Raw genomic sequence first — 21,671 nt, forward strand, 5'->3', positions numbered from 1 at the left:
CCACTCGGATTCATGACAGGCCATAAACTGACAGCCACGCTCAGGCAACAACTCACCAGGATGAAAGACCCTATACCATCATGTGGAAGGAAAGCATAGTTTGCAAGATTCCATACAAAGACTGCAGGAAACACTATATAGGACAAACAGACAGACAACTAGCAATCCACATCCACGAACACCAACTAGCCACCAAACGCCATAACGATAGTTCCTTGAAAGTGGAGTTGCAAGGTAGCTAGAATAGTGAAGAAGGTGTTTGGTATGGTTTCCTTTATTGGTCAGAGCATCAAGTATGGGAGTTAGGAGGTCATGTTGTGGCTGGACAGGACATTAGTTAGGCCACGTTTGGAGTATTGTGTGCAATTCTAATCTCCTTCCTATCTGAAAAATGTTGTGAAACTTGAAAGGGTTCAGAAAAGATTGACAATGATGTTGCCAAGGTTGGAGGGTTTGAGCTATGGGGAGAGGTTGAATAGGCTAGGGCTGTTTTTCCTTGAGCTTCGGAAGCTGATAGAGCTTTATAGACCTTATAGAGCTTTATAAAATTATGAGGGGCATGGATAGGATAAATAGACAAGGTCTTTTCCCTGGGTTGGGGGGAGTTCAGAACTATAGGACATAGGTTTAGGGTGAGTGGGGAAAGATATAAAAGGGACCTAAGGGACAAAGTTTTCACACAGAGGGTGGAACATGTATGGAATGAGCTGCTGAGGAAGTGGTGGAGGCTAGTACAATTAACATGTTGATGGATAGATGAATAGGAAGGGTTTGGAGGGACATGGACTAATGCTGACAAATGGGACTAAATTAATTCAGGATATCTGTTTGGCATGGATAAGTTGGGCCAAAGGGTCTCTTTCCATGCTGTACATCTCTATGACCAGCTGTCCTTAGTAGCCATATACACCGATGACAAGGACCACAAATTTGACTGGGACAACACAACAATAATAGGACAAGCCAAACAGAGGACAGCCAAAGAGTTTCTAGAGGCATGGCACTCATCTATAGGCTCCATCAATAAACACATTGACCTGGACCCAATATACCAATCACTGCAATGAACAACTGGAACTGGCAACTGGAAGCCACAGGAATAGAACCAAATAAATTCCAGAAGACACAGTCCAGCAGCACTTCACAGGAGGCTCCAAGGCCCTGAAGATACTACCTAGGCAGGGGATGAAACGTCTACAAATCAACTTTCCAACTTAGCAAACATATCCAAACTGTAAGAATCAATTAACGATTTGATGTACAGGAGTAATTTATCTGGATTTGAGTCTCTGGGACATATTGTATTGGAAAATTGTGCTGAGATCTTTCAAACTGTGTTCTGTAGTAAGATAGCTTGGTTTGTTTTTATTTTGTTCTCATGTTTTGTGCAATAAACTTCTGTTTTGTTGTTAATGGAACTCTTCAACCTTATGTGATTGCATTTCAGTGAATGACCATCACATTATCTAAAATCAAACAACATGATCTATCAGGTCAGATTTCATTCTGGGATCTCCTTGGTAATACCATCAATTAGGATTATAAAAATGCATACGTCAATCTAAATAAAGTTTGCATTTCCTTTGTCAGATATAAGTAGAAATTTGTTCTGTGTTTTATAGCATCCTTAATGTGTTCCAGCGTGCTTTGCAGAAGTGATTATCAAACAGACTATAAACACTAAACCAGAGAAGACTATAATAGGAAAGGGGTCTAAAAGGTGGATCAAAAAGGAAAGCTTTAGAGGGACTTCAATAACAAATAAATATGCTTCCCTTTCTGGGCAGTGCAAAATCAAAGGCTGTAAATTTAAGTAATCACTAATAAAACCATGAGGAAATTCAGAAGAAACCTCTTTACCCAGAAAGTAGTGAGAATGTAAAGCCCAGTACCACAGGAAGTATCAAGGCTGATATTATCAATGCATTAAAAGGAAGCTAGCTAAATACGAGAAAGGAAAGAAGGATATCTGGAAAGTGTAATATGAAGGCTGGTGGGAGAGAATTCATATGGAACAAAATCACCGGCATAGATCAGGAGGGCCGAATGGTCAGTTTCATTGCTGTGAAATTCAATATAATACTGTGTTTGTGTGTAAAATTTTATGTAAATTTCCTGTACAAGAAATGATTTTGTAAATTGAAAATGCAATTGCTTGTTCATTTTGATACTTTTCCACCAGGTGTATTCTGCCTGTGGCCCACTATTTGTTTGCTATGAGATGCATCTGTTTTAAATGCTTTAAGAATTCAGAATTTTTAAAGCTGTATTTCTTTTTCCTGCTACTGAGCCACAAAACTTTAACACATGAGGAAACTTTCTTCTGAGAAGTGTTTCTAATCACCCCGCAGATTCTGCTGAGTCTATTTGTTGCTGTTATTCTGGACAATCTGGAGTTGGATGAAGATCTGAAGAAACTGAAACAGGTAAAACAAATTAACACATGGAGCCATCTTACTTGTCTGAATGTTTTTCACCTTGTAGGTGAGCGCACATTATATCTAGGGATATTCTAACAGTTTTGTTCAACCTTTGTTGGTCAGTGCATTGAGGATGGGAGATGAGAGGTCATGTTGTGGCAGGGACGTTGATGAGGCCACTATTGGAATACCATGTGCAATTCTGGTCTCCCTGCTATAGGAAGAATGGTGCTAAACTTGAAAGAGTTCAGAAAAGATTTGCAAGGATGTTGCTGGGTTTGGAGTGTTGTGGGGAAAATCACCAGTCTTGGAGTCAGAATCAGGATCCAATGACCTACTTTATTGTACGAAGAAACCGGAGCTCTGGAGAGAGAGAGAGAGAAGAGATGCTTGTCAGCACGGCAGTTAACCAAGAGCCTCCTCTCACTCTTGGAGCACATGTCACGATATTTTATACATTTTGTGGTACAATAGTTTAAGTATCGTAGTCTTTGTTTGTACAGCATGTTTTGGTTACAGAAAACATTACAAAATCATTGTCAGTTTTAGTGGTCGTGGTTGTTCTTACCGAGAAGGAAGATTGTTTTCCATTACTGCAGACCTGAAGTATCGACACTTGTTTACAAGCAGTCTCAGATAGTTAACATTTCTATTGAAGGTGGTTGCCGGAGGTCCACGCCACCCACCCACCCACCCCCCTTCCCCCCCCCCCCCCCTCAACAACCCACCCTCCCGTCCTGGCACACTTCCCTGCCACCGCAGGAATTGCGAAACCTGCGCCCACACCTCCTCCCTCACCTCCATCCAAGGCCCCAAAGGGGCCTTCCATATCCATCAAAGTTCTACCTGCACATTCACCAATGTCATTTATTGTATCTGTTACTCCTGATGCGGCCTCCTTTACATTGGGGAGACTGGACGCCTCCTAGCAGAGCACTTTAGGGAACATCTCTGGACACCCACACCAATCAACCACACCTCCCTGTGGCCCAACATTTCAACTTCCCCTCCCACTCTGCCGAGGACATGGAGGTCCTGGGCCTCCTTCACCGCCGCTCCCTCGCCTCCCAGTGCCTGGAGGAAGACGCCTCATCTTCTGCCTCGGAACACTTCAACCCCAGGGCATCAATGTGGACTTCAACAGTTTCCTCATTTCCCCTTCCCCCACCTCACCCCAGTTCCAAACTTCCAGCTCAGCACCATCCCCATGACTTGTCCTACTTGCCTAACTTCCTTTCCACCTATCCACTCCACCCTCCTCTCTGACCTAGCACTTCCAACCCCACCACCCATTTACCTATTGTACTCTATGCTACTTCATCCCCAGCCCCACCCTCTTCTCATTTATCTCTCCACCCTGCAGGCACTCTGCCTGTATTCCTGATGAAGGGCTTTTGCTCAAAATGTCGATTTTCCTGCTCCTCGGATGTGCATGAACTGCTGTGCTTTTCCAGCACCACTCTAATCCAGAATCTGGTTTCCAGCATCTGCAGTCATTGTTTTTACCTCAAACACTTCGGTGGGCAGTAGACATTATTGATGTGTATTCTGTCCCCCACTCACCTTAAACTACTCATCTCTCCTCTGAATCTATTATGCTGGTATGCTCTTAGCCTCAGGCAGTATCTGTATATGCTTTGCTGTAATTTTCCATGTAATGGCTCAGTGGCTATCTTGTGCACTAAATGACCAGTTTATGGCTCAGTGGCCATCTTGTATCTGTGTGCCCCGTACCAACATGCCCCGTGTCAACTCCCACTTCACTCCACCCTTTGTGGTCAACGAGGTGACTTCAGAGATCTCCCACAGAGCACCCAACTCACACATAGAGGTAGCCTTTTCTAAGGTCTCCCCATCCCGAGGGGTGTCAAGGAGTGCCAGTTTCATTGGGGACTCTTCTCTGGTGATAGTTGCTCCTGGCACAGCCCGCATCAGTAGCACTTTACAGCAAGGCTTTAAACCCGACGCCAAGGCAGAATACCAGTATGAGTGAAATAAGGAGAACACTCCTGGGTGCCAAACAGGGTCCCCAGGATTTGCCTATCAGCCGTTCTAGCCAGCTTTCTCCTCCTGTGGCTCCTTGTCTGAAGTAATCGAGCTGGTCCCGAATGTTTTTGATTGCTTGTGTAAAATTGTAAGATTTGTCAATGACATGGGTTATACACTGTCACCAATGATTGAACATACTCCCCTTTACTGGGCTAAATGATAATCCACTGTGTAACATGTCTGCTGTGTGTAAAGTCTGAGTTCACCTCCTTGCACCTCCTGCTCTGCTGAGGGAGCAGTTGGTCCCTGCTGTACAGTTTTGTAGGAGGGGAGAGAGTCAGTCTCCTTTTCCTCCTGTACTTTATCTATTCTTTGCTCTAGCTCCTTTATCCTATCCTCCAGCTCATCAATTCGTTCTTAGCCTTTCTCCACCTACTAGTGGAGGCACCTATTTGTTCAATTAGGCCTGTTAATTGCTACACTAACATTACCCCTATCTTTTTAGTTTTAATTCATTTTTGTTTGTCAATCCAATTCTGCTGCTGTACTAATGTCTTGGATGGGTCCCAACCCCCTTTCTTCATCTGTTCTGTCAGTGCTAGTCTGTCTGTCTTCTTTTTCTCAATAAGGGAACCTGCAGTATCCCCTTTAAAATCCTGATCTGCCAATTCGCAGATTGTGTACCCCTGGATACCACCAACAGTAAAGTGTCCTTAATCAGTGGGACTTCTCTACCCCCTGGCCATGAATACTGTTCCAGCACTGTCCATATCGCCATAGCAGCCTCCTAACAAGGTGTGCTCTCTACCAGTGGGACTTCTCTACCCTCCCGGCCACCACTACTAGTCGATACCTGCCAGTTGCCTGGGAATGCCAGTTCAAAAGGGTGCGCTCTCTACCAGGACTCCTCTACCCTCCCTGCCACCTCTACAGTTCCAACACTGCCCGATAGGCCCAGAAACCTACCACTAGCCCAGTGTGCTCTCTACTGGGGATCTTTTTACCCTGCCGGCCACCGGAAGCTTAAAAAGGGTTGTCCAGCTACAGACTGACAGGGTATCAGGGTCACTCACAGTGTCCATGCTTCCCACCTCAGTACCGTGCTGCTCCACTGGAGTTTGGCTCTTGGTCAGAGTGATCAGCTCCTCTTCCTCACCATTTCAATTTAAAACACAATAACAGACAGCACCCAACTTTTGACTCGGCTCTAACTGGACTCTGTGTTGCTCGCCCCTATGGAGTCCAATGTTACACGACTTTGTCTCTTGTGCTTTACAACATTTAATGCCCTTGGCATCTCAATTCCCATCCATCCCATGGGGGGAAGGTTACCAGTTTAGGCGGGGTTTTTGAGGCAGGCACTACCTTGTCCTCTGGTCATTTCAGGACAAGCAACTAATCGTGGCCTTTGACCAGAGTCATAGAGATGTACAGCATGGAAACAGACCCTTTGGTCCAACCCGTCCGTGCCGACCAGATATCCTAACCCAATCTAGTCCCACCTGCCAGCACCGGCCCATATCCCTCCAAACCCTTCCTATTCAAAGCATCAGGAATAAGAGATCCTGCCTACTACGGCAATTGTTGTGGGGAAAATCACCAGTCACTGAGTCAGAATCAGGATCCAACAACAGAGTTTATTGTACAAAGAAACCAGAGCTCCAGGGAGAGAGAGAAGTTTGTCAGCACAGCAGTCAGCTGCAAGCCTCCTCTCACTCTCGGAGCAAGTCATGATATTTTATACATATTATGGTACAATAGTTTTCAAGTATCTAGTCTTTGCTTGTACCGCATGTTACAAAAGACATTACAAGATCATTGTTAGTTTCAGTGGTCGTGATTGTTCTTCCTGAGAAGGAAGATCGTTTTCCATTACTGAAGATCTGAAGTATTAACACTTGTACACAAGCAGTCTCAGGTAGTTAACATTTCAGTTAAAGGTGGTGGCTGGACTCAGACACTTTGGCAGGCAGTAGACGTCACTGATGTGTATTCTCTCCTACACCCGCCTTAAACTAATCATCTATGCTCTGTCTCTATTGTGCTGTTATCCCATTAGCCTCAGGCAGTATCTGTGTATGCTTTGCTGTATCTTTCCATGTAATGGCCCAGCGGCCATCTTCTGTGCTAAGTGACCAGTTTATGGCTCAGCGGCTATTTTGTATCTGTGTGCTCCATGTCAACTCTCACTTCAGGAGGGTTTGAACTACAAGGAGAGGCTGAGTAGGCTGGAGCTATTTTACCTGGAGTGTCAGAGGCTAAAGGGTGGCATGGTGGCTCAGTGGTTAGCAATGCTGCCTTACAGCACCAGGGTCCCAGGTTCAATTCCAGCCTTGGGCGACTGTCTGTGTGGAGTTTGCACATTCTCCCCGTGTTTGCGTGGGTTTCCTCCAGGTGCTCTGGTTTCCTCCCACAGTCCAAAGATGTGCAGGTCAGGTGAATTAGCCATGTTAAATTGCCCATAGTGTTAGCTGCATTATCCAGAGGGAAATGGGTCTGGGTGGATTACTCTTCAGAGAGTCGGTGTGGACTTGTTGGGCCGAAGGGCCTTGTTCCACACTGTGGGGAATCTAATCAAAAATTTATGGAGGTTTACAAAATCATGAGGGGCATGGATAATGGTGAGTAACCAAGGTCTTTTTTCCCAGGTTAGATTAATCCACAACTAGAGGGCATAGGTTTAAAGTGAGAAGGGAAATATTTTTAAAACAAAAGGGAGAATGGGGCCAAGATTGAATGGCGGAGCAGTCTTGATGAGTTGAATAGCCTAATTTCTGCTACCATGTCTGTAAGTTAGCTCACTGAGCTGGAAGGTTTGTTTTCAGATGTTTTGTCACCATACTAGGTAACATCATCAGTGAGAGACTCTGGTGATGTGCTGGTGATATGTCCCACCTCTCTATTTATAGGTCTTAGTTTTTTTTTAAGGTGGGTGATGTCATTTCCGTTTTTTTTCCAAGGCAAGGTAAATAGGATCTAATTTGATGTGTTTATTAATAGAGTTCTGGTTAGACTGCCATACCTCTAAGAATTCTCATGCATGTCTTTATTTCGCCTGTCCTAGGATGTGTGTGTGTTGTCCCAGTCAAAGTGGTGTCCTTCTTTGTCTGTATGTATAGAAACTAATGATAGTGGGTCGTGTCTTTTGGTGGCGAATTGATGTGCATGTATCTGATGGCACACACAAATCCTGGGACAGCTGAAACAAAGACACGCACGAGAACTCTTAGAGGCATGGCATTCTAACCAGCATTCGATCAATAAACACATCGACTCAGATCCTATCTACCTTCCCTTGGACAAAAAGAACCGGAAATGACGTCACCCACCTTAAGAAACCAAGATCTATAAATAGAGAGGTGGAACACACCACCAGCGCATCACTGATGATGTTACCTAGTATGGTGACAAAATGTCTGAAAACAAACCTTCAAGCTCAGCGACTTACATACTTATCATCAACATGAGCTACAAATCTCAAAAATCTGCTTCTATGTCTTATAGTCTTATTGGAGGCAATGTTTTTATTTGCACGGGACTGTAAAACTGAGTTCCCAGTTCCTAGTTTGGATGGATTTAGTAAGTACCAAGGCACTAATTCAAAGCAGAGCTGGGAAATCATTCCTACTATCATGAACTCATATTCAATCCTACATTAATAAAAATGATCTGATCATTCTCCTATTGTTATGCATGGAAACTTGCAGTGTGTGTAATGGATCCTATTGTGCTTCCTGCATTATGGGGATGTAATGGTGGCTCAGTGGTTAGCACTGCTGCCTCAGAGCACTGGGGACCTGGTTTGATCCCAACCTTGGGTGACTGCCTGTGTGGAGTTTGCACATTCTCCCTGAGTCTGTCTAGATTCCCTCTGGGTGCTCTGGGTTCCTCCCACAGTTCAAAGATGTGCAAATTATGTAGATTGGCCATGTTAAATTTCCCATTGTGTCCAGGTTTGTACAGGTTAGGATTACCCATGGGAAATGTTAGGTTACAGGACGTGTGGGTGGGAAGCTCTTCAACCGGTCAGTGTGCACTGGTTGAGCCTCATTGTCTGCTTCCACACTGTTGGGATTCTATTCTATGATAAGTGACCATGCTCGAAAAGTACTTCATTAACTAGAAAGCACTTCATGAATGCACAATTTTATTCCTTTGTTTTTTAAAAACCTTGAAATTATATTGTTGCAAACAGTAAAAATTTCTGCATAAGCAAATAGCTGGCTCAGATCTGAGCAGACTATGTCTTCACGAAACATCAGGCAAGCTATGGAGGAGCTCCCTTATTTCTTTTGTGCAAATTGTACAGAGAGAACTTTAATATCCCTTGATAAAGGTGAATGGAATTTCAATTTAAAAAATAACTCACATTTGTGTGTAGTATTTTACATGACCTTGGAACGTCCCAAAGCTCTTTGTAACCAATGTATCACCCTTGGTACGTATCCAAGTGGATCTTGCTGCCAGAGTAGTTTAGCTGACCTGAAATTTAAAACAAAAACTTTATCTCCAGACAGAGGGACATCCATTAGTAAAGCTATCATTTGACATTACTGCTTGAAACAGTGCCAGATCTGGATGGAAACATTTTTAAAGGATTTTGAATTTGGTATAAAATATTAAAAAGATAAAAGAGTATAATTGAAAAGCAGTAATGTATGTGTGGGTGTGTGGTAGGTTGTAATTGAGGACAAGCAGTTGTAGACCTGTCCTTCACTGAAACTGTGTTATCATCAATTGCAACCTACTAAACACCCACGCAGCCATTATTACCCAGCTTGATCGGAAATTGGCTGGCAAATGTAAATTTTACAGGTAACCACAGATGTAGTTATAGAATTGTAGGAAGCGGCCCTTCCTGCCTGTAGCCATTCTTTGAAAGAGGTAGTTTTGCTAGCTCTGGTTTATCCCCGTAGCCTGGCGATTTATTTTTTACTCATTCATTCAATTTCCTTCAGAAAGTTACTGTCGAATCTGCTTCCAGGGAGCACAGTATAGGTCATAACAAATTGCCTTATTCAGTAAACTCTCCCCAGTTCCACTCTGCTTTTTTTCAACCAGAAAGAAGGAACAGAGTTATGAGGAAGAGGCCCAAAGTACCACTGCAGCTATGATGGGCTAAATATCTCTTTCGGTACCGTAACAATTCTTTGATATATTTAATTCACCTCCCTCAATTGTTAACCTTGCTGGGGCAGGAAGCACTTTCTCCTTATTTATTCTGTTAGAACTCTTCATCATTTGGCGATGTCTATTAAATTTCTTTTTGGCCTTCTCTGCTCGGAGGTGAACTAACGCAGCTTCTCCAGTCTCTCTTTGTAAACTGAAGCTCCTCATCGCTGTGGAAGGTCCCTGTTATGAAGGAGTGAATATGACAACTATTTAAATTAAGAAGTTATAGTGTATGTTGCAAAAGTGAGGAACTATAATAAAGAGCTGAATTTTACCATTTTGGTTTGGCCACGTTTTTTCCAGTGACATTATTTGGTGTTTGGCCCCCCATTGCCCACCTTTCCTCTCACAATGATCCATCATTCATCTCAGTAATTATGCAACTAGCATCCCTGTGGGCTGCTAGCACCATATTTAAACCCCTGCTCCATGATACTTCAGACGCTGCACACCCAGAATCCTGTCATCATGAATCAAAGAAAATACTGGAGAGAAGCAAGCCAGCTCCTCAGTTCACTAACAGGGTCTTGGAAGTACAGGTAGACACGGTGATGAGGGAGTGATTTTCCCGATGACCGGAAAAGGAGGCCACACCATCCGTCTCAGTCAGTCTGGACGGAGTTAGTAGACTAGGATCAGTGCGGTGTCGTCCATGGAACACAGCACAACACGTAGCAGTGCAGGGAGAAAGTTAACTCTCTTGCTCCTGCAGCACCACTAACTGCTCTCCCATCTGCCTTCATTATGGTCAATCCCTGCCTTTGTATCTTTGCAGAATCTGGGCAAAATGTACAGACCGAGGCAGGTGGGAGTCACAAGTACCCAGTGCCAACTGATGTACCAGTTTCCTGGCATCAGTCAGTTTTACTGAAGCCTGGGGGTAGGGAAGCACCCCCCCCACTCCCCCCAATCCACTACACATGTCAATCGAAATGTGTAAAGTGTTCATTAAAGACTCTTTAAGGGAGAAATTGAGATACTCAAGGGACGCACAGCAATAAATCATTCACCTCATGATTCATTGGGCTCCATGAGAGAACAAATAGCATGGAACCATTTGGCAATTAGCACTTAATTGCCATTGACTCAGAGCGGGTGGGCAGGGTGAGTGTGGTCAATAAGCATTGGCAGGAAGAGGACAGAGAAGGAAGGGTTTAGGCTGCCAAGCATAAATATAGATATTTACCAGAACCCAAGAAAAGCTGCCATCTTTCCCTCAGCAGGTCATGATGTGAAATGTTGATCATGGTACAATAATAGCTGCCCTGAATCAGTCCCCCACTTCCACAGTGCCACTTTGTTCCCATGTTAATTGGCCAACACACATCTCTCCGTGGCATCTAAGAGGCCGTCCATGTGAGACCTAGAACTCATTACACTTTATTCCTTACCATTATTTTCAGAATCAAGAAAGTGTTCTGACATCTGTCTCTTGCCTTCGTAGCATAAATCCAGTCGTTGTGGTTCTCCATGACAACCATGATGTCCAGTATAAACGGGCATCAATGAAATGGCATTTCAGATTTTCCCGCCAGACTTTAAATGGGCTGTAGTGAATTGGGGGAGGGAGAAGGAGATAATAGAGATATGGCAGGGATGTAAAATGGGCAACAACATTCATCATCACTTAATTTTTATTCAGCTATATATTTTTGTTTTGTAATGTCCCTTTTTGTACAAGTACACACTTCGTGTCAGAACATGCCTATTAAACATTGTGGAGGGCCCGTAACAATATTCAACACAAGACCAGCCATCTGCTATTCTGAAAGGTGTATAAAACAGTAACAGGTCAGGGTCGCTGTCTGGGTTCCACAAGAGCGGTCTTGAACTCGTTTTCACCTCACCTCCAACGACATTTATCATTCTATTCCTTTCTGCCTTCATGTACTTGGCTAACTTCCCCTGGTGTACATCATCTGTACAAATGAGAGCAGAACACCCCACAGAGAATAATTATCGAATCTCAGTTGAAATGAGATGCAGTGCATTATTGCAGAGCTACAAAATAAATTGTAAAAATAACTAATTATCGTGTCCTGCTGGAAGTAACAGACTCCGAGTGTCTGAGTTTGGTATTGAAACTGCTTTTATTCTTGAGATTGATGCATTATACGAATCATCTCCTTGCCTCTGGAGGTAATCATATTAAACAATAGGGGTGAATGATAAAGAGAATCAGTGGTAATGCTCCTGATACCATTGATGTTTTCTAGCTTTCTAATGAGATTTTGTAGTCTGCTGTGTGCTCTGAAGTGATGATATTCTGATTCCATAGTCGTAGAGAGTCCCTCACACGTCAGGCATACACATTGGAAAGTCACCCTCCGTCTGCTTGGCATTTCTGCTTTATTCTTATATTACAGATTGCAAACTTGCAGGGCAATGTACAGTGATATTTCAGCCAGACACTTCCTCCCAGTAGGCAAGGCTTTCCAAACAAAACTGCATTCTTTTTATTTTTGACAACAGTACTCAGAGAACAATCTTATTAAATTTTTTAATAGCTGTCCAGACTAGGCTTACCAAAATAATACCAGGAATAGATGGGTTATCTTGTGAGGAAAGGTTGAACAGGCTAGGCTTGTAACCACTGGAGTTTAGAAGTTTAAGAGATCACTTGTTTGAAATATATAATCCTTTATCAAAGCCAAGATGTTACCTCCTAGTCTACTTTCTACAGTAACCTTTATGGTAAGTTATCAAATCTAATGCAGTATATCCCTAGGTTGCCTTTATCCATTGCACGTTATTTCCTCAAACATTCCAATAGATTGGTTAAACATGATTGCCCTTTCACAAAACCATGTTGACTCTCTCTGATTACCTCAAACCTTTCGAAGTGTCCTGCCATAATGTCTTTGTTAATAACTTTTAACGTCTTCCCCGATAAATATTAAGCTAACTGAAGTTTAATGTTTGCTGCTAGTTTCCCTCCCTGATGACTAAGGGATTTATTGGCTGTTTTCCAATATAATAGAAGCTTTACCAAATTTAAACAATTTTGGAAAATTAACACTAATGTTTCAGCAATCCCATTAGGCACTTCTTTAAAGAGGAGACTGTGAGGTCTGTAGATCCTTAGAGTCGAGAGTGTGTTGCTGGAAAAGCACAGCAGGTCAGGCAGCATCCGAGGAGCAGGAAAATCAATGTTTCGGGCCAGAGAAGGCCGGAGAAGAGATTCCTGAAGAAGGGCTCTGGCCTGAAACGTCGATTTTCCTGCTCCTCGGATGCTGCCTGACGTGCTGTGCTTCTCCAGCAATACACTCTCAACTTCTTTGAAGACCCTAAGATGAGTGGTCTCTTTCTGTGCTGGAAAAACCCAATGATTTTGTGAATTCCATTAAGACTTGGGGACTTATCAGCCCATGTTATATGGTCATACAGCACGAAAACAGACTCTTTAGTCCATCTCTCTATGCCGACCACGTTTCCCAAACTAAACTCATCCCACTTGTCTGCATTTGGTCCACATCCTTCTAAACCTTCATATTTCATATGTCAATCCAAATGTCTTTTAAATGTTGTGACTGTAACTGCATCTGCCACTTCTTCTGGCAGTTCATTCCACACATGAGCCACCCTCTGTGTAGAAAAGTTGTCTATCAGGTCGCTTTTTAATCTTTCTCTTCTCACCTTAAAAAATTGCCCCTAGTTATGAACACATCCATCCCATGGAAAAGACCTCTGCTATTCACCATAGCATTAAGCTCACACCTCAACCCCCTGTTCTTCAGTGAAAAAAGTCCCAGTCTATTCTTATAACTCAAACCCTCCAGTCCTGCAACAATCTGGTAAATCTTTTCTGAACCCTCTCCAATTTAATAAAATCTTTCCTACAGCAGGGCAACCAGAACTGTACACAGCACTCCAAAAGTGGCATCACCTACACTCTGTACACCCTCAATATTACACGCCAATACCTATAGTTAGTGGTCTGAGCAGCGAAGATAAACATGCTATATGCCTTCTTAACTATCCTGTCTGCCTGTGATGCCAGTTTCAAACAACTACGTACCTGAACCTATGTGTCTCGCTGGTTGACAAAACCACCCAGGGCCCTACCATTAACCGTACAAGCTCTGCCGCTCCGTACCATTTCCCTGGTGCTTGTAATGTTCTTGAATCTTTCCATCCCTTTCACTTCCTAATTTGCATCTCATTTTGGGACATGTATCGTGAGTTAGGGATGAGCTGTTGAAGGAGCTGGCATATATTCCAAAGTGTCAGTATTAAATCCAATGTGACTTGAGGAGAAACCTTTTTACTCTGTGGGAGTGTAGTGCATAGCCCAATGAGTAACAGGTTGAGGTGAATAACACAGATGCACTTTAGTCAAGCCTTTTCAAAATATTTAAGACTTCTGTCACATCACCCCATCAACTTTTTTCTTTTCTAGGGAATAGAGCCCCATCCTGTTCAGCTTTCCAAAGAGTTTTAACTGTTGTGGCCTGATAGCTCGTGGCACGGTTTAGCTCAGTGGTTACCACTGCTGCCTCACAGCACCATTGAACCTGGGTTCAATTCCAGCCTCGGGCGACTATCTGTGTGGAGTTTGTACATTCTCCCTTTGTCTGCGTGGGTTTCCTCAGGGTGCTCCGGTTTCCTCCCATAGTCCAAAGATGTGCAGGTCAGGTGGATTGGCCATGCTAAATTGCCCGTAGTGATAGATGCATGAGTAGGGGAATGGGTCTGGGTGGGTTACCCTTCGAAGGTTTGATGTGGACTGGTTGGGCCAAAGAGCCTGTTTCTGCACTGTAGGGAATCTAATCTCTGATTTCACTGGAGTGCGATTTTGTTCATTTATGCTGTTACAACTTCTCAGCAGCAATATATTATCTCTAAATTTGTTTGGACTGCACTGTAATTTTGTCTTTTTAAATTGAAATAAAAAGTGAAATGTTACATAATTTTCACATTATGATTGGATGACTCACTGTTTGATCTTAAATTTGACTTTGTCATACTGTTCTGATTCAAACAAGAATATAGCCAGACAACAGGATGTCTTTGATATGTTATTAGCTTCCACAGCACCAAGAAACTAATGGCAATAACCACCTGCATTTCACATTACTTGTTAGATCAGATTGACCAATAGATTAACTCTCACTTTGCAAGAGAGTTTGTCAGATTTAATTATTGTACTTGATAAACTTTAATTAAAGGTAGTTAATATTTTTGTGAATAGTCTTTGACAATTACATACGTTCATCAACTTAGATGAATGGTGAACAGATGGTCATCTTTCATTTCATGATTGTTTACTTTGAAAGCTTGGGGACAGAAACCTGCATTGATGGGAAAACAAGCTCAAGTGCTTCTTCAAACAAAATTTGACACTGATTTACATAAGGAAATATTATATCATGTGAACAAAAGCTTGGTCAGAGATCGGTTTAAAGGATTGTTCGAAAATGCTAGAGAGGAGGGGAAGGTTAGGGAAGGAATTCTGAACTTTGGGTCTCGGCTACTGAACATACAGCAAAACTAAGAAGATCTGGGTTGTGCGTAACACCAGAACTAAGGAAGAATCTTTGGGCTAGAGGGGGTTTACAGAAGTTGGGAGAAGGGTGGATAAGACCATGGAGGAGTTTGAAAACAAGGATGAGAAGTTTGAATGCAAAGAGTTACCCAAGTCGGCCAGTAAGTACAGTTGAGCAGGGTTTGGTGTATTACTAATCAGAAAAAGAACGTTTACTCTGTGGATGTTGGTGAGGCCATAGGATGATGATTTGATGGAAGTATAAAGTTTTAAAGAGACAGAAATGCCCACCTATTATAAGCTGATCTTGTATGATGTGTGATGTGTAAATGCTCTCCAAGTAATGATAAATAGCCCTCTTAAAAGTGAACAATTAATCTGTTCCAGGAAAGATTATGATTTATCTTTTGCAGGCCAGATTTTAACAATGGTTGCTTTGCTATTTCAATAAAGTACTGTTTAAATTTTTCGTATCATATAATGATCAGAACACATTTGGTGGACTTGCAGCAGGTGACTGAGGTTAATGCTCACTTCTAAGTAGCTCTTACAGGTGTGTGAAGGTAACTGGAGTGTAGCTGGAGTTCGATCAATTAAAATCCTACTCCATTACCCTTCCAGCCCAGTGAGGCCTGAAAATCAGCATCGATATATCCAGATCGTTTAATGTGTGCTATTAACCACTAATTCAAACTGTTGGGGTTTTTATTGCAACCCATTTACATTGACTGTTTAGCTTTTATCTCCTGCTTTTTAAAATGGTAATGTTTATGCAATGAACAAACTTAAAAGTTGCCTTTTATTTCAAAAGTTGCATTCTATTGTAGTTATGTAGGGGATTTTAACTTTCCAAACACGACTGGGACTGCCATAGTGTTAACGGTTTAGATGGAGAGGAATTTCTTAAGTGTGTACAAGACAATTTTCTGATTCAGTATGTGGATGTACTTACTAAAGAAGGTGCAAAACTTGACCTACGCTTGGGAAATAAGGCAGGGCAGGTGACTGAGGTGTCAGTGGGGGAGCGCTTTGGGGCCAGCGACCATAATTCTATTCGTTTTAAAATAGTGATGGAAAAGGATAGACCAGATCTAAAAGTTGAAGTTCTGAATTGGAGAAAGGCCAATTTTGACGGTATTAGGCAAGAACTTTCGAAAGCTGATTGGGGGCAGATGTTCGCAGATAAAGGGACATCTGGAAAATGGGAAGCCTTCAGAAATGAGATAACAAGAATCCAGAGAAAGTATATTCCTGTCGGTGAAAGGGAAGGCTGGTAGATATAGGGAATGCTGGATGACTGAAGAAATTGAGGGTCTGGTTAAGAAAAAGAAAGAAGCATATGTCAGGTATAGACAGGATAGATCGAGTGAATCCTTAGATGTGTATAAAGAAAGTAGGACTTTACTTAAGAAGGAAATCAGGAGGGCAAAACGGGGACATGAAATAGCTTTGGCAAATAGAATTAAGGAGAATTCAAAGGGTTTTTACAAATATACTAAGGACAAAAGGGTAACTAGGGAGAGAATAGGGCCCCTCAAAGATCAGCAAGGCGGCCTTTGTGTGGAGCCATACAAAATGGGGGAGATACTAAATGAATATTTTCCATCAGTATTTACTGTGGAAAAGGATATGGAAGATATAGACGGTAGGGAAATAGATGGTGACATCTTGCAAAAAGCGCAGACTACAGAGGAGGAAGTGCTCGATGTCTTGAAACAGTTAAAGGTGGATAAATCCCCAGGACCTGATCAGGTATACCCGAGAACTCTGTAGGAAGCTAGAGAAGTGATTGCTGGGCCTCTTGCTGAGATATTTGTATCATCGATAGTCACAGGTGAGGTGCCGGAAGATTGGAGGTTGGCAAATGTGGTGCCACTGTTTAAGAAGGGTGGTAAAGACAAGCCAGGGAGCTATAGACCGGTGAGCCTGACCTTAGTAGTGGGCAAGTTGTTGGAGGGAATCCTGAGGGACAAGATATACATGTATTTGGAAAGGCAAGGACTGATTAGGGATAGTCAACATAGCTTTGCACATGGGAAATCATGTCTCACAAACTTGATTGAGTTTTTTGAAGAAGTAACAAAGAAGATTAATGAGGGCAGAGCAGTAGATGTGATCAATATGGACTTCAGTAAGGCGTTCAACAAGGTTCCCCATGGGAGACTGATTAGCAAGGTTAGATCTCATGGAATACAGGGAGAACTAACCATTTGGATACAGAACTGGCTCAAAGGTAGAAGACAGAGAGTGGTGGTGGAGGGTTGTTTTTCAGACTGGAGGCCTGTGACCAGTGGAGTGCCAAAAGGATTGGTGCTGGGTCCTCTACCTTTGGTCATTTACATAAATGATTTGGATGCGAGCATAATAGGTACAGTTAGTAAGTTTGCAGATGACACCAAAATTGGAGGTGTAGTGGACAGCGAAGAGGGTTACCTCAGATTACAACGGGATCTTGACCAGATGGGCCAATGGAGTTTAATTCAGATAAATGCGAGGTGCTGCATTTTGGGACAGCAAATATTAGCAGGACTTATACGCTTAATGGTAAGGTCCTAGGGAGTGTTGCTGAACAAAGAGACCTTGGAGTGCAGGTTCATAGTTCCTTGAAAGTGGAGTTGCAGGTAGATAGCATAATGAAGAAGGCATTTGGTATGCTTTCCTTTATTAGTCAGAGTATTGAGTTCAAGAGTCGGGAAGTCATGTTGCGGCTGCACAGGACATTGGTTAGGCCACTGTTTAAATATTGCGTGCAATTCTGGTCTCCTTCCTATTGGAAAGGTGTTGTGAAACTTGAAAGGGTTCAGAAAAGATCTTCAAGGATGTTGCCAGGGTTGGAGGATTTGAGCCAAAGGGAGAGGCTGAACAGGCTGGAGCATCGGAGGCTGAGGGGAGACCTTATAGAGGTTTACAAAATTATGAGGGGTATGGATAGGATAAATAGAGAAAGTCTTTTCCCTGGGTTGGAGGAGTCCAGAACTAGAGGGCATAGGTTTAGGGTGAGAGGGGTAAGATATAAAAGAGACCTAAGGGGCAAAGTTTTCACGCAGATGGTGGTACATGTATGGAATGAGCTACCAGATGATGTGGTGGAGGCTGGTACAATTGCAATATTTAAGAGGCATTTGAATGGGTATATGAATATGAAGGGTTTGGAGGTAATTGGGCCAGGTGCTGGCAGGTGGGACTAGATTGGGTTGGGATATCTGGTCGGCATGGACGGGTTGGACCAAAGGATCTGTTTCCATGCTGTACATCTCTATGACTCTAAGTGACTATTGTGGAATACCTGCAAATAACATATAATATGGAAAATTCACAAACAGTAATCAACTTTTATCATTAATATTTGAACAGTATTAAAAAACTGAACTGTATTTGTGTGGCATGAGGACTGACGAATTACCCAATGTGTTACTTTTACCTCTTTGTAAGAGAGGGAAATTCCATTATAGATCTGTGCAGCAGAGGAGCCCATTTAGTCCTTCATTCCTTTGAAAGAGTTCGACATTTTGTCCCATTTCCCCTTGTTCTCTCCTGAAAACCATGTACGATTTCCCTTTTTAAGTATTTTCCAAGTTACTTATTTGTTTCTACCACCCTTTCATTCAGTGCATTTGAGATCATAACAAGATGATAACACAGACTTAGAGTCATAGAGCTATACAGCATGGAAACAGACCATTCAGCCCAACTTGTTTGTGCCAACCAGGTTTCCTAACCTGAACTAGCCCCATTTGCCTGCATTCGGCCAGTATCCCACTAAATCTTTCCTATCCATGTACCTGTCCAAATGTCTTTCAAATGTTGTGGTTGCACTTTCCTCTGGCAGCTCGTTCCATATACACACCACCTTTTGTGTGAAACGGTTGCCCCTCAGGTCCTTTTTAAATCTTTCTCCTCTTACCTTAATCCTATTCCACTCTAATTGTGGATTCCCCTATACTGGGGAAAAGACCTTGGCTGTTCACCCCTCCTGATTTTATAAACCCTAAAAGGTCACCCTTCAGCCTTCGATGCTCCAGGGGAAAACAATCCCAGCCTGCCCAGCTTCTCCTTATAACCCAAACCCTCCAGTCTCAATGACATTTTCCTCACAACACACATTCCTGCATAGCTTTGTATCATCTGCAAATAGAAATATTGCATTTGGTCCCCATGTCATCATGGGTATATATTATGAACAGCTGGGCCTAAGTACTGACGCTTGTGGTATCCCACAAGTGAGGCTGTCCATGAGAGAATGACCCATTCATTCCAAATCGGTTTTCTGTTTGTTTGCCAATCATTAGTCCGTGCTATGGAAGTGGTTTAGCTCAGTTGGCTGGATCATTGGTTTACAGAGCAGTGTGACGCCAACAGCGTGAGTTCAATTCCCATCACCGGTTTGAGGTTACCATGAAGGACTCTCCTTCTCAACCTCTTCCCTTGCCTGAGGTCTAGTGGCCGTCAGATTAAATCAACACCAGTCTCTTCTCTCTAATGAGAGAACAGCCCCTATGGTCTGGTCAGACTATGGTGACACAACAACAATCCATGCTAGTATGTTACTTCCTACCTCTTTAATTTTTGCTGTGTGAAAAAGAAAATCTCCTAAATACTCCTCCGGTTTACTTACCAAATGCCTCTGGTTACTGACCCTCCTGCAAAGCTTAGGGGACATGAGACTAATTACATAGTTCTTTCAAGAAGCCAGCACACCCTCCTGATAGGCAGGTGGGGCTTCAGTTTGATTTTTTTGTCTGAAAGGTGGTAACTTAGCAGTACAGCATTCCCTCAGTACTGCACTGCCAGGGACAGTCTAGCTTTTGTGTCCGAGTGTCTGGACTGAGTCTTGAACCTACAGCCCTTTATGTAAAGAAGTAGAGAGTGACCCAATGACACATCTGACTTCAAAATATGCCAAAAACATGTCAACAGAAAATATAGTTTTTGTCTTCAGAGTACATAACACGTGGAAGTTATTGATATTTTATGGATTTAGAACCAGAAATATTTGTGACAATGGCTTTACATGTTCATTTCAAAAAAAGTACACGCTGGTGGAAGTGATGGAGGCTGGTACAATTAAAGCGTTTAAAAGGTATCCAGATGGATATATGAATAGGAAGGGTTTAGAGGGATATGGGCCAAGTGCTGGCAAATGGGACTAGATTAATTTAGGATATCTGACCGGCATGGAAGAGTTGGACTGTTTCCATGCTGTACATCTGTGACTCTATGTAAAAAGTTAGAGAGAAGTCAAAGTGAACATATTCTGATGAAGTGAATTCCTGATGAAGAGCTTATGCTTGAAACTTCAACTCTGCTGCTCCTCGGATGTTACCTGACCAGCTGTGCTTTTCCAGCACTACACTTTTTGACTGTGATCTCCAGCATCTGCAGTCCTCATTTTCTCCTAGTAACTATAAGCCAGTCATGCCTGTTATTTGGAACATACTAGAGTCTATTATAAAACTGATGAATCAGTTACCTGATGAAGGAGCAGCGCTTTGAAAGTAAGTACTTCCAAATAAACCTGTTGGGCTATAACCAGGTGCTGTGTGATTTTTAACTATAAAAATGTACTGGCAGAGTATTTAGAAATGCATTATATGATCAGGCAGAGTCAGGGACATCTGTACTTGCTGTACTACAAAGTAAGTGAGTCTCTGGTAAGAGGTTAAAGTATTTTCTATTTAACAGTACACACAATGATGGTAAAATTAATGAAATAAATGTAATAAAATGCATAAAAGACAATGTAAGAAAGGGAAGCATGGAAGTAAATAAAGATCATTAAGGATGTGTCAAGGCTCCAGCATGTGAGGGCACCTGGGTACCAGCTTGACCCAGGTCCAACATGTCTAGAGAAAGTGTTTGATGTTTAAGAAGCTTTGATTCAGAGTTTGAGTTTTAGGCTGAACCGCAGACATCAGGGAGGGGCAAAGTTACCTGGATTCTTTATACCAGGAGGCAGTCACAGCACTCTGGGTGGAATCTCCTGATTTGGCCAGTGGTCAGGGACGGACGGATTTGACTGAGAATGAGGCAGGTAAAGGGGAAGCAGAGGCCGGAGTGTAAGAGTTGTCTGACAGGTTTGAGGTTCTTTCAGGCTGTTTGATTGAGAGCAGGAGCTGCAGGTTTGGTGAGCTAACTGACCATAGCACCATGATACATGAAGCTATTTGGGTGGGGGATTGGGGGAAGGGGGGGGTGAGGACCGCAGCAACAAATGTCGTGAGAGTAAGGGGTGGTACAGTGAGGGGTGTTGACAGCACTGTCCACAGCAGAGAGCGAGATGGACACTTTGCCTGCTCAATGCCAGCATTTCGGACTTTGGCTCAAGGCTAGAAAGGAACTCGCAGTGGGAAAGGGAGGGTGCAGTGGTCATAATCATGAAGATACCAATTACATAGGTAGAACTAGCAAAGAGATCCTGCATAAAAAGGTATAAGGAACGAGACACTAAATTAAGGTTGTAATCTCTGGATTATTAGCTGAGCCACATGCAAACTGGTACAGCATACATAAAGTTAAAGAAATAAATAAGTGGCTCAAAGACTAGTGAAGGAGAAATTTGACACCATCCAAAACAAAGCAGCCCACTTAATTATACCACATCCTCA

General features: G+C 42.8%; 1 protein-coding gene across 3 annotated transcripts in view; it reads left to right on the forward strand.

The window, feature by feature from the left end:
• Positions 1–21,671, forward strand: part of nalcn (sodium leak channel, non-selective) — a 296,823-nt gene that overhangs the window by 130,772 nt on the left and 144,380 nt on the right. For all 3 annotated transcript variants that reach the window (XM_060826499.1, XM_060826500.1, XM_060826501.1), the window contains one exon: positions 2,352–2,426. In XM_060826499.1, the coding sequence (XP_060682482.1) occupies positions 2,352–2,426 (75 nt within the window). The remainder of the gene's footprint in view (positions 1–2,351; positions 2,427–21,671) is intronic.

This window comes from Hemiscyllium ocellatum, chromosome 6 (genome assembly GCF_020745735.1).
Source record: "Hemiscyllium ocellatum isolate sHemOce1 chromosome 6, sHemOce1.pat.X.cur, whole genome shotgun sequence".
Lineage (NCBI taxonomy): Eukaryota > Metazoa > Chordata > Chondrichthyes > Orectolobiformes > Hemiscylliidae > Hemiscyllium > Hemiscyllium ocellatum.